We start from the raw sequence: 14,537 nt of genomic DNA, 5'->3' as shown, positions 1-14,537 counted from the left end.
AGGCCTGATGAGTAAGTGAGTTAATAAGTGAATTAATGAACAAATAAATCATGCAAACTAAAAGAGAGTTGCAGTTCTGGAGGCCAACCAAAGAAGTAGGTAATTGAAAGTCATTTCTAGTTGGCTTAAAAATATATATTTGTGGGCTTCCTTGGTGGCGCAAGTGGTTGAGAGTCCGCCTGCCGATGCAGGGGACACGGGTTCGTGCCCCGGTCTGGGAAGATCCCACATGCCGCAGAGCGGCTAGGCCTGTGAGCCATGGCCACTGAGCCTGCGCGTCCAGAGCCTGTGCTCCGCAACGGGAGAGGCCACAACAGTGAGAGGCCCGCATACCACACACACACACAAAAATATATATATATATTTGTGACTGTTTACAGGAGAATCACTTTCCTATTTATGTTTGAGTAAATTTATTTAAATAAATTCACATTCCCGGAGACATAATTGGCAATATTTGTGTCTGAATTTCACCAGCTCCTCGGCCACCTTGGCACATTCATACCTAACTTACTGTCTGTGGATGAGAAATGAAGTCAATTAAGTAGGTTTTATGTTCACACCCACTATCAAGTTCACCTGCCGTCTTCCAGTGTTTCATTCATAATGAGGTACAGCAAATACAATAGTGATGGTTCAGCTCTGTGGACTTTGTCTCTGTTTGCTCCACCCTCTCAGTGCCGTTTTCAGACTTCATCCTGGGGCAGTGGCCCCACTCCAAACCCCACGCTCCAGTATGCCAAAGCCTTGAGCACGTAGGATTAAGAACGTAGGAAGGTGGATCAAAAAGCATTACATGCAGTGAGTTGGTGTTGACATTAACACTCTGTCTTGAGTACTCCACAGAGTGGATAGTCTGTATGTGAATAATCAAAAGTGTCTAAACCTGAAACCTTTGTTCTCTTCTTTTATAAATATTTATCAAGCCAGGAACTCAAATCAAGGAGAGAAAATATAATTTAAAACTCGAGTTTGTTAACAAGGAACGACAGCTAGAGTGCTAACAATTCAACCAATTAAACAATTTTGTGTTTGTGTGATAATTACTGCCAGCATAAATGATCTTGTTAATTGCTTTAATTTGTTAGCAGTTTCCAAACTTACAATTTTTTTTTCATAGTATTAACCAAAACCTTTGGGAAATTTTCAATAAAATTTGGAAAGATACTGCAATGAAAGATTCCATTACCTCTGCAAATTCATCTCATTTTCTATTCTGTGGGGTATTTCTGCAGCTGCTCAACTTCTGTTGAATATTTCTTGAATGCTTTAAAGACTACAAGAGATTCAAACATGATTTATTCTGTAGAGTAACTGGTTCTTATCAAAAACACCATTCTTCATTTTCCTCTGTGTATGGCAAATTTTATTTTTAAAAGATTTATCATTTTCTTTTTGCCAAATGCCATATAATCATTTTTATTCAATTTCATGAAGTAAATTGCTATCATTATCCTTATTGCCAGATAAAGAAACCAAGAAACTCAGAGTTCACATAGAACTCCAAATCCCTTCCTTATGAAAGAGTTATTTATCTAGGAAGCAGTATCTTGTGGGTTTTTATTTTTTTATATAAATTAATTATTTTTGGCAGCGTTGGGTCTTCGTTGCTGCGTGCGGGCTTTCTCTAGTTGCAGCAACGGGGGCTACTCTTCATTGTGGTGTGCGGGCTTCTCATTGCAGTGGCTTGTCTTTGTTGTGGTACACGGGCTCTAGGGGCATGGGCTTCAGTAGTTGTGGTGCACGGGCTCAGTAGTTGTGGCTCGCGGGCTCTAGAGCGCAGGCTCAGTTGTTGTGGCAGGAGGGTTTAGTTGCTACCTGGCATGTGGGATCTTCCCAGACCAGGGCTCGAACCCGTGTCCTCTGTATTGGCGGGCGGATTCTTAACCACTGTGCCACCAGGGAAGTCCCTCTCATGGGTTTTTAAATTAACAGATCCCATGATATTTAATGTAGATGATGTACATTATAGACTAATTTTTTAAGTCAATAATTAGATCAAGAATTTAGCCCCCAATTATGCTGAGTGTGTACAAGTAACAACTCAGTGCTGCTAGTTCTATTCCATCATCATCTTAATCATCAAAATACACTTAATTAAGCATCTAGCTCCGGACCTTCCATAGCAGAAACTGAAATAAGCCAAAGCTTTAGACCCTTCTTTTGGAAGTGTTTCAAAGCTGTGAGTGAGCATCAGTATTCTGTTACAGACCCCAACTACTGCCTAAACCTATTTCTCAACTCCCACGTCTACCAAATATGGCCAGAAATTGAAGTGGGAGCTTGTCACATACAATTTCAAGTACTTGAGGTATTCCCTGACCTCATTCTAAAGATTTTATATATTATATATATATATATATATATATATATATATACATAAATCTTTTAACTTATTGCATAACTAACAACAAATATTAAAATGCAAATAACCCTGGGAAGAGTTAAGTTTTAAGGCACAGGCTTTTGGCTACTGGAGTAAAAAAAGTCAGTGCCACTTAGTGACATTTTAATAGCCAAGCAATTTTTTAGAAAGATGGTAGTAGGGTAGACTGAAAAGATTAATAGATGTAAAGTCAGAAGACCTGGCTTCTACTCCCCTTTATCCTCTCTATGCCTTTGTTTTTCTTCCACAAAATGATGGCATTGAACTAGCTAGTCTCTAAGGACTCTTTCAGCTCTAGCTTTCTATTATTTTTTTTATTATTTTAATTCATATGTTTTAATTCACTATGTAACAATAATATCACAGTCTATTTTACAAGTTAAATGTATGAGAATGTATGAAATAGAAATGGTAGGGAAAAACTAAACGTGGGTCAGGAACTTGAATTTTCCCAAAACCAGGGGCCAAAGGAAGATGTGTTGCCTGCAGGGCCCAAGAAGGAGGCAGGGAGGGTGACGGGAACAGCTTGTGGTATGTGTTTGTCCCCGTGTCTACTCCAAGAAGGAGTTGAGGCATGCCCTCTGCCCTGGTCTGGGATTGGGAGTTTAATCTGGTCAATTGAAGATGGTGGCTTGAGAGAAAAAAGCCATCTGGTACCTACACAGAGCTGGTCCCCTGGTGGCCGCAGGTGGGTTTTGCCGTAGAGGGAATTAGGGGTGGAAGTGTCAAAAATCAAATGTATAGAGGAAAAAAGTAAACAGTTTCCTCCTTCCCCCTAAAAAAATGAATTCTTGAAATGCACACATATTCTTCTCTCAAATGTAGAAAAGTCTCACTCTGGATGTGCTTACAAGAAGATCGTCGTCAAAAAACTTTGTTTCTATAACACTTCCAGTTAGCACGCTTGCTGGCATCATCTGGGACTTGGGCGCTCCCTCTATCAGGGACTGCCGGGTGTTTGTGGAGTTAGGGATCACAGAGCCAAACTCGAAGAACCATTCTTCTAGGCATTGCCCTTTGAAGTAAACTTCTTGTTCCAGGCGAAATTTTTCCATTTGCTCCGCTGAAGAGAAGTTCAATTCTTGAGACACTGCCTTGCACTTGAGGATTTTCTTGGGAACACGGGCTTCATGCTCCACTCCAGGGCCTGACAGGTCTTCTTTTCCTTGCCAGAGTATCTTCCCTGTCTCAGCATCCTGAAGGTTCATCCAATTTAGTTTGAAGCCCCTCAGGATCTCCCTGGCCCGCTCACCCTTGGTTGACATGATGCGGCGGCCGCCGCCTGCGGCTCTCCCACGCTGGCCCGGCGGAGCCTTGTAGACTGTGCCCAGGAGCTGAGGTCTGAGCCGCAGCCCCGCCTGCAGACCTCGGGCGAGCAGCGGCAGCGCCCAGACCCGGACCGGCCTCTTTCCCCTCAGCTCCGGCTCCTGATCCCTTCTCCTTCCTAGCTTTCTATTATTTTACACTTACAGCAAGAACATACTAGATGTTCGTTACAATAATGTTCTTTAAAAGGAAAAATTGGAAATTAGTTCAACATTCATCACAATGGAACTGATGAAATCAAGTATAGTGGGTAGACACACGTATAAATTCTATGTAGCCAGTTAAGTGATGATATGGTTTTATATTTATTGATAAAGACGTCATGACATACTGTGGTTTTTTTTCTAAATAGCCATGAAATAATTTCCATTTGACTAAGGAATGAAGTATTTTATATAAGGAAGGATACTCCTAAAAATCTCAAGTTATTTCTAGATGGTGGGATTAAGAGTAATTCTTACTTCCTCCTCTATTTTTCGATGATGTTTGGGTATTTATACATATAGAACATTTTCATAATAAGCAACAAAGGTATTTCATTTGGGGGGAAATATAGTTAAATATAAGCAGCAAATATTAATTCCTTTCCTATGAGCAAGTTTTGGTAGAGAAGAGGGCCAGGGCAAGGACAAAACAGCAGTGAACTAAAGGAAAACAAAGCCTGAGGGCTTCCCTGGTGGCGCAGTGGTTGAGAGTCCGCCTGCCGATGCAGGGGACACGGGTTCGTGCCTGTCCGGGAAGATTCCACATGCCGCAGAGCGGCTAGGCCCGTGAGCCATGGCCGCTGAGCCTGCGCGTCCGGAGCCTGTGCTCCGCAACGGGAGAGGCCACAGCAGTGGGAGGCCCTCGTACCGCAAAAAAAAAAAACAACAACAACAATGCGTGAATATTTTCATCAACAACTCAGATAATGAAATAAATATGTGCCATGAAGGTAAAAAACAGCCCTTGTTACACAAATTGGGCACAGCTGATCTGTTTTTCTCCATCATCTCAGTCATCACGTGTTGGAGGCGGATTTGCCTGACCCATGCTCCCTCCCTTACCAGTCCATCCCATGCACAATGGGAAGATTTATCAAGCCATCAGACTGGCCCAATCCAAGGCTAATGGTCTTATGACAAGATTAATCCCATAACTTTGTGTTCTTTACTACCCGTGCTTTAATTATTTGAGTTTCTTAAGGTTGCCTAATCAATCTTGATATTTATCAATTATCGCTCAACTTTGAAAAAATGCAGAATTATCAGAAAGTAGATTAAATCAAAGAGGGATTCATACATACTGAGTCAGCAAAGGAGGAAGAATAAGCTTCCTAAATACAAAATGGTAACTAACAGTTTTGACCCAAGTAGAAAACAGGTAGGAAAACAAAATCTTGTGGGAGATCATAAATTAAATACAAGTCAACACTGAAGTTGTCATTCAAAAAGTGTGGGGTGTGGCTGCCACACCCAGCAGGAGGCTCTCACCAAGAGCTAAGCTTCTAATGCACCCTACTTGAGGGATCCTTCGCTTGCCAACTTGAATTTATTAGTTCCATGTTATTTGCTTGTCACCAACTGCATCGTGTCTTCTGTGCTAAAATTAATTCCTTGATTCAATTTGGGGTCAATGGCTGTATAGCTTAAGTATCCAGAAGCTAGAGGGGGCACATGAGAGGAGCTACGCTCACAAGGAAGACAATTTCTAAGGTTCAGACCACAAGCAGCTCAGGAAGTCAACTGGTCTTTGCCTGCTGGAAGTTCTAGAGGTATGTAGGGACCATGGTGGGAAACTGTAAGTGGAATCACTTTAAGTCAAAGACAGCCTATATAGAATTAAGGATAGTATTTTTTATGAATGTATTTATTATTTATTTTATTTATCATATTCTGCTTCTTGAAAGAATTTTTTTTAAGTCCTAATCAGATTAGATTTTCTTTTTTCTTTTTGCTGCACCACGCAGCATATGGGATCTTAGTTCCTACACCAGGGATCAAACCCATGCCCCCTGCAGTGGAAGCACTAAGTCTTAACAACTGGACTGCCGGGAAGTCACCCTGAAAGAATTTTTTTTTTTTTTTTTACATCTTTATTGGAGTATAATTGCTTTACAATGGTGTGTTAGTTTCTGCTTTATAACAAAGTGAATCAATTATACATATACATATGTTCCCATATCTTTTCCGTCTTGCATCTCCCTCCCTCCCACCCTCCTTATCCCACCCCTCCAGGCGGTCACAAAGCACGGAGCTGATCTCCCTGTGCTATGCGGCTGCTTCCCACTAGCTATCTACCTTACGTTTGATAGTGTATATATGTCCATGCCTCTCTCTCGCTTTGTCACAGCTTACCCTTCCCCCTCCCCATATCCTCAAGTCCATTCTCTAGTAGGTCTGTGTCTTTATTCCTGTCTTACCCCTAGGTTCGTCATGACATTTTTTTTTTCTTAAATTCCATATATATGTGTTAGCATACAGTATTTGTCTTTCTCTTTCTGACTTACTTCACTCTGTATGACAGACTCTAAGTCTATCCACCTCATTACAAATAGCTCAATTTCGTTTCTTTTTATGGCTGAGTAATATTCCATTGTATATATGTGCCACATCTTCTTTATCCATTCATCCGATGATGGACACTTAGGTTGTTTCCATCTCTGGGCTATTGTAAATAGAGCTGCAATGAACATTTTGGTGCATGACTCTTTTTGAATTATGGTTTTCTCAGGGTATATGCCCAGTAGTGGGATTGCTGGGTCATATGGTAGTTCTATTTGTAGTTTTTTAAGGAAACTCCATACTGTTCTCCATAGTGGCTGTACCAATTCACATTCCCACCAGCAGTGCAAGAGTGTTCCCTTTTCTCCACACCCTCTCCAGCATTTATTGTTTCTAGATTTTTGGATGGTGGCCATTCTGACTGGTGTGAGATGATATCTCATTGTAGTTTTGATTTTCATTTCTCTAATGATTAATGATGTTGAGCATTCTTTCATGTGTTTGTTGGCAGTCTGTATACCTTCTTTGGAGAAATGTCTATTTAGGTCTTCTGCCCATTTTTGGATTGGGTTGTTTGTTTTTTTGTTATTGAGCTGCATGAGCTGCTTATAAATTTTGGAGATTAATCCTTTGTCAGTGGTTTCATTTGCAAATATTTTCTCCCATTCTAAGGGTTGTCTTTCCGTCTTGTTTATGGTTTCCTTTGCTGTGCAAAAGCTTTGAAGTTTCATTAGGTCCCATTTGTTTATTTTTGTTTTTATTTCCATTTCTCTAGGAGGCGGGTCAAAAAGGATCTTGCTGTGATTTATGTCATACAGTGTTCTGCCTATGTTTTCCTATAAGAGTTTGATAGTTTCTGGCCTTACATTTAGGTCTTTAATCCATTTTGAGCTTATTTTTGTGTATGGTGTTAGGGAGTGATCTAATCTCATACTTTTACATGTACCTGTCCAGTTTTCCCAGCACCACTTATTGAAGAGGCTGTCCTTTCTCCACTATATATTCCTGCCTCCTTTATCAAAGGTAAGGTGACCATATGTGCGTGGGTTTATCTCTGGGCTTTCCATCCTGTTCCATTGATCTATCTTTCTGGTTTTGTGCCAGTACCATACTCTCTTGATTACTGTAGCTTTGTAGTATAGTCTGAAGTCAGGGAGCCTGATTCCTCCAGCTCCGTTTTTTGTTCTCAAGATTGCTTTGGCTATTCGGGGTCTTTTGTGTTTCCATACAAATTGTGAAATTTTTTGTTCTAGTTCTGTGAAAAATGCCATTGGTAGTTTGATAGGGATTGCATTGAATCTGTAGATTGCTTTGGGTAGTAGAGTCATTTTCACAATGTTGATTCTTCCAATCCAAGAACATGGTATATCTCTCCATCTGGTTCTTTGAGAAGATAAACAAAATTGATAAACCATTAGCCAGACTCATCAAGAAAAAAAGGGAGAAGACTCAAATCAATAGAATTAGAAATGAAAAAGGAGAAGTAACAACTGACACTGCAGAAATACAAAAGATCATGAGAGATTACTACAAGCAACTCTATGCCAATAAAATGGACAACCTGGAAGAAATGGACAAATTCTTAGAAATGCACAACCTGCCAAGACTGAATCAGGAAGAAATAGAAAATATGAACAGACCAATCACAAGCACTGAAATTGAAACTGTGATTAAAAATCTTCCAACAAACAAAAGCCCAGGACCAGATGGCTTCACAGGCGAATTCTATCAAACATTTAGAGAAGAGCTAACCACCTATCCTTCTCAAACTCTTCCAAAATATAGCAGAGGGAGGAACACTCCCAAACTCATTCTATGAGGCCACCATCACCTTGATACTGAAAGAATTTTTGAGGACGTTCTTGCATTTTATTTACCAAAGCAGCTTGAGGTATTAATCTTCTCTTCCCAAGCAGACTGTATAATTCCTGATACCTAAAAGCACATCTTTAGTTTCTTTTCAATTGCCCAAGGTGCCTAAACAGTGATAGATGAACATACATAAAAATAATACTGAAGACTGTAATAATCAGTTTAAGTACATAATTACTACTGGTTACTTTAATTCGTGAAGCCATGTTCAGATTCTAGCTCTTCTTCTGGATCCCACAGAAGACGTGGTGACCATAGGGTGACCATATGTCCCACCTTACCTAAGTCAATCTTGGTTTACACTTGTCCTGGCAGAATCATTAATAGTGTTACTTTGTACTCTCAAAAATGCACAAATTATGTAATAATACTATTGATCACGCATCTGTAAGGGGCTTCCCAGTAAATTCCAACATACAAAAAGTAATCTGTCTTTAGCAGTAAGTGAAAGCTTTGTGACAAAAGATGACCACAGAGTACAATGTTTACGTTGGATTACCTAAATATTACATTACTAATTGCTATTTCCTAAGACAGTTTATCTCTATATAAATTTGTCAACTCTGCCCTCTACTGTCTTAAAATAGAATTATGACATCATGCAGATAGCACTATTTTGGCTTCACTGATTGAAGCTGATTGTGTTGGTCCTGTTGATTACTTTAGACGGCTGGTCCTCAACTTTGCCTGTCACTATATTAGCTTTTAAAGATCTGCACTGCCTAAACCCCACCCCCAACCAATTAAATCAGAACCTTCGGTGATGAGACCCAAGTGTCAATTTTTTTAAGACTCCCCAGTTGCTACCAACATACAGTATAGGTTGATAAACATTACTTAGAATGTCAGATTAAATAGTCTATTGTGGCTCATTTAGTTTTTTGATTCCATAACCCAGATGATGCTATATTCCTAATCATGTCTGGAGAAGCCTTGGAGATCGGAAGTAAAAGATGAGCGTATCAGGACAAATCTATACCACGATTTGAAAAATGGCTTAAAAAAACATTCTAAGGGATTATGTCTTCCTTGGGTCTAAAAATATATTTTTTACTGATAACGATGACATATATGGAAAGTACCTGCTAGGAAATGAGTCTGTTCAGCCATCAGTTTTGTTGCCACAGCTCAGCCCTAATTTTCTGCTGCTGGAATTATCTGATGAAGAAGCTCCAAGATAGCCAAGAAAGTTGGATCAGAAGATAGGGGCAAATGAGGTAGAGCCCATGGTACTGAATGACTGCTTCCTTATTCCTGAACGTTCAGAGTTGTTAATGGAGTTTATCATATGGAAATGCACTGATGTGAAAGCCCAGGAAATCTGCTGGAGTAGAAGTTGCACTAATGAGAACATGACTAAATTAAGTCACTGGGGGGAAGTGAATCCCAAAGTAAATAAGAGAGAAAGGAGAAAGATACAGAAAAAAAGTCATTAATAATCAGCAAGAGAGAGATAGCTTTTGCAAAAAATTACAGAAGCAGGTTTTTAATAATAAGCTCAATGTTTACTTTCCACTTCCTTTTTCTAAAGTTCATCAGGAAAAGCTAATGATCTCGTGTTGAGATTGGCCCTTTTAGAAGAGGTTTTATTCCCCTTAAACTCTTAACCAAAACCGTGGGATGAGCCAGAAGTGTTGGCATGAGAAAAAAGGGATCATTTGGGAACTTTGATAGCGTGTGCCAGAGTAAAGATTCCTTGTGAAAACAGCAGAAGCCTCCTAATACTAAAAGGAGAGGAGAGGAAGATGCCTGTGACAGATGGTGAGGTCCTTGTACACCATGTCTGGGACTGCATTATTCAGTACTTCAATCCAGCCAAAGCAAGACACTTAGCATAAGTGAGGACAGTAGAGGTTTGGAAGAAGCATTAGGAATTATTCTAAGTGATTCTATCTGTGTTGGTTCTATTGTCTGTAGAACAACTACTGATACTTAAAAAAATTCTTTTGTAAGAAACGAATAGGGACAAAGTAAAAACATTTCCATAGATATATTAATTCATAAAAATGGTTCTTACTCTTTTCTCTGTAATAGACACCTGTGAATATGTGATGGAAGCTATGGACACTCTCCCCAGAGAAAAATGAACATTTTTATACATAATTTTACATACAGTTCCATCCTAGTCTAAAAACCCTAGACATACAGATGGCCAACACGTACATGAAAAGATGCTCAACATCACCAATTATCAGAAAAATGCAAATCAAAACCACAATGAGATATCACTCACATCTGTTACAACGGTTATTAGCAAAAAGACAAGAAATAACAAGTGTTGGTGAGGATGTAGAGAAAAGAGAACACTTGTGCTCTGTTGGTGGGAATGTAAATTGGTGTAGCCATATGAAAAGCAGTATGAAGATTCTTCAAAAAGTTAAAAATAGAACTACCATCTGACCCAGAAATTTTGCTTTTTAGTACCACTGGATATTTATCCAAAGAAAATGAAAACACTAACTCAAAAAGATATTTGCACTCCCATGCACAATAGCCAAGATATGGAAACAATATAACAGTGTCCATCAATGGATGAATGGATAAAGAAATGTGGAGGGCTTCCCTGGTGGTGCAGTGGTTGAGACTCCGCCTGCCGATGCAGGGGACACAGGTTCATGCCCCGGTCCGGGAAGATCCCACATGCCGCGGAGTGGCTAGGCCCGTGAGCCATGGCCGCTGAGCCTGCACGTCCGGAGCCTGTGCTCTGCAACGGGAGAGACCACAACAGTGAGAGGCCTGCGTATCGCAAGAAAAAAAAAAAGAAATGTGGAATATTTTTCAGCCATATAAAGAATGAAATCCATTTGTGACGATATGGATGGACCTTGACGACATTATGCTAAGTGAAATAAGTGAGACAAAGAAGATAACTACTGTATGATCTCATATATGGAATCTTAAAATAGAGAAACAGAAAAAACAAGATCATAGATACAGAGAACAAATTGGCTGCCAGAGGCGGAGGTAGGGGGTGGGACAAGTGGGTGAACGTGATCAAAAGGTACAAACTTTCAGTTATAAAGTAAATAAGTCCTGGGGATATAATGTACAGCATGGTGACTATAGTTAATAATACTGTTTTGCATATTTGAAAGTTGCTAAGAGAGTAGATCTTTTTTAATTTTTATTTTATTTTTGGCTGTATTGGGTCTTCATTGTTGTGTGTGGGCTTTCTCTAGTTGTGGCAAGTGGGGGCTACTCTTCATTGCGGTGTGTAGGCTTCTCATTGCGGTGTCTTCTCTTGTTGCAGAGCATTGGCTCTAGGCACGCAGGCTTCAGTAGTTGTGGCACATGGGCTCAGTAGTTGTGGCACACAGGCTTAGTTGCTCCTCGGCATGTGGGATCGCCCCGGACCAGGGCTCAAACCCGTGTCCCCTGCATTGGCAGGCGATTCTTAACCACTGTGCCACCAGGGAAGCCCCGAGAGTAGATCATAAAAGTTCTCATCACAAGAAAAACATTTGGAGGAGACCTTCAAGATGGTGGAGGAGTAGGACGTGGAGATCACCTTCTTCCCCACAAATACATCAGAAATACATCTACATGTGGAACAACTCCTACAGAACACCTACTGAACACTGGCAGGAGACCTCAGACTTCCCAAAAGGCAAGAAACTCCCCAAGTATCTGGCCATGTGGCTGACAGGGTCTTGGTGCTCCGGCCAGGTGTCAGGCTTGTGCCTCTGAGGTGGGAGAGCCAAGTTCAGGACATTGGTCCACCAGAGACCTCCTGGCTCTCCATAATATCAAACAGTGAAAGTTCTCCCAGAGATTTCCATCTCAACGCTAAGACCCAGCTCCACTCAATGACCAGCAAGCTACAGTGCTGGACACCCTAAGCCAAACAACTAGCAAGACAGGAACACAACCCCACCCATTAGCAGAGAGGCTGCCTAAAATCATAATAAGGTCACAGACACCCCAAAACACACCAACGGACATGATCCTGCCCAACAGAAAGACAAGATCCAGCCTCATCCACCAGAACACAGGCACCAGTCCCCTCCACCAGGAAGCCCACACAACACACTAAACCAACCTTACCCACTGAGGGCAGACACCAAAAACAACGGGAACTACGAACCTGCAGCCTGCGAAAAGGAGACCCAAACACAGTAAGTTAAGCAAAATGAGAAGACAAAGAAACATACAGCAGATGAAGGAGCAAGGTAAAAACCCACCAGACCAAACAAATGAAGAGGAAATAGGCAGTCTACCTGAAAAATAATTCAGAGTAATGATAGTAAACATGATCCAAAATCTTGGAAACAGAATAGAGAAAATACAAGAAACGTTTAACAAGGACCTAGAAGAACTAAAGAGCAAAGAAACAATGATGAGCAACACAATAAATGAAATTTAAAATTCTCTAGAAGGAACCAATAGCAGAATAACTGAGGCAGAAGAACGGATAAGTGACTTGGAAGATAAAATAGTGGAAATAACTACCACAGAGCAGAATAATAAAAGAATGAAAAGAATTGAGGACAGCCTCAGAGACCTCTGGGACAACATTAAACGCACCAACATTCGAATTATAGGGGTCCCAGAAGAAGAGAAAAGGAAAGGGTCTGAGAAAATATTTGAAGAGGTTATAGTTGAAAACTTCCCTAATATGAGAAAGGAAATAGATAATCAATCCAGGAAGTGCAGAGAGTCCCATACAGGATAAATTCAAGGAGAAACATGCTAAGACACACATTAATCAAACTATCAAAAATTAAATACAAAGAAAACATATTAAAAGAAGCAAGGGAAAAGCAACAAATAACATGGGAATCCCCATAACATTAACAGCTGATCCATCAGCAGAAACTCTGCAAGCCAGAAGGGGGGATAGGACATATTTACAGTGATGAAACGGAAAAACCTACAACCAAGAATACTCTACCCAGCAAGGATCTCATTCAGATTCAACAGAGAAATCAAAAGCTTTACAGACAAGCAAAAGCTAAGAGAATTCAGCACCCCCAAACCAGCTTTACAACAAATGCTAAGGGAACTTCTCTAGGCAGGAAACACAAGAGAAGGAAAAGACCTACAAAAACAAACCCAAAACAATTAAGAAAATGGTAATAGGAACATACATATCGATAACTCTCTTAAATGTAAATGTATTAAATGCTCCAACCAAAAGACATAGATTGGCTGAATGGATACAAGAACAAGACCTGTATGTATGCTGTCTATAGGAGAACCCACTTCAGACCTAGGGGCACATACAGACTGAAAGTGAGGGATGAAAAAAGATTCCATGCAAATGGAAATCAAAAGAGAGCTGGAGTAGCAATTCTCATATCAGACAAAATAGACTTTAAAATAAAGACTATTACAAGAGACAAAGAAGGACACTATATAATGATCAAGGAATCAATCCAAGAAGAAGATATAACAATTATAAATATATATGCACAGAACATAGGAGCACCTCAATACATAAGGCAAATGCTAACAGCCATAAAAGGGGAAATCGACAGTAACACAATCATAGTAGGGGACTTTAACCCCCCACTTTCACATATGGACAGATCATCCAAAAATAAATAAATAAGGAAACACAAGCTTTAAATGATACATTAAACAAGATGGACTTAATTGATATTTATAGGACATTCCATCCAAAAACAACAGAATACACTTTCTTCTCAAGTGCTCATGGAACATTCTCCAGGATAGATCATATCTTGGGTCACAAATCAAGCCTTGGTAAATTTAAGAAAATTGAAATCATATCTAGTGTCTTTTCGAACCACAACGCTATGAGACTAGATATCAATTACAGGAAAAAATCTGTAAAAAATACAAACACATGGAGGCTAAACAATACAGTACTAAATAACCAAGAGATCACTGAAGAAGTCAAAGAGGAAATCAAAAAATACCTAGAAACAAATGACAATGAAAACATGACGACCCAAAACCTATAGGATGCAGCAAAAGCAGTTCTAAAAGGGAAGTTTATAGCAATACAATCCTACCTCGAGAAACAAGAAACATCTCAAGTAAACCACCTAACCTTACACCTACAGCAATTAGAGAAAGAAAAACAAAAAAACCCCCAAAGTTAGCAGAAGGAAAGAAATCATAAAGATCAGATCAGAAATAAATGAAAAAGAAATGAAGGAAACAATAGCAAAGATCAATAGAACTAAATCTGGTTCTTTGAGAAGATAAGCAAAATTGATAAAACATTAGCCAGACTCATCAAGAAAAAAAGGGAGAAGACTCAAATCAATAGAATTAGAAATGAAAAAGGAGAAGTAACAACTGACACTGCAGAAATACAGAAGATCACGAGAGATTACTACAAGCAACTCTATGCCAATAAAATGGACAACCTGGAAGAAATGGACAAATACTTAGAAAAGCACAACCTTCCAAGATTGAACCAGGAAGAAATAGAAAATATAAACAGACCAATCACAAGCACTGAAATTGAAACTGTGATTAAAAATCTTCCAACAGGGGCC

General features: G+C 39.8%; 1 protein-coding gene across 1 annotated transcript; it reads right to left on the bottom strand.

Annotated features, from left to right (window-relative positions):
• Positions 1 to 3,201: 3,201 nt before the first annotated feature.
• LOC309819195 (retinal rod rhodopsin-sensitive cGMP 3',5'-cyclic phosphodiesterase subunit delta-like) lies at positions 3,202 to 3,651 on the bottom strand (the record flags this gene model as incomplete). The annotated part of the gene is made up of 1 exon (XM_082649347.1): positions 3,202 to 3,651. The coding sequence occupies one exon, from the start codon at positions 3,649 to 3,651 to the stop codon at positions 3,202 to 3,204; it is 450 nt and encodes a 149-aa protein (XP_082505473.1).
• Between the last annotated feature and the right edge of the window lie 10,886 nt (positions 3,652 to 14,537).

Source organism: Grampus griseus, assembly GCF_964374135.1.
Source record: "Grampus griseus genome assembly, chromosome: 2".
Lineage (NCBI taxonomy): Eukaryota > Metazoa > Chordata > Mammalia > Artiodactyla > Delphinidae > Grampus > Grampus griseus.
The sequence above is the reverse complement of the archived record's forward strand: the minus strand, read 5'-3'. Positions and strand labels throughout refer to the sequence as shown.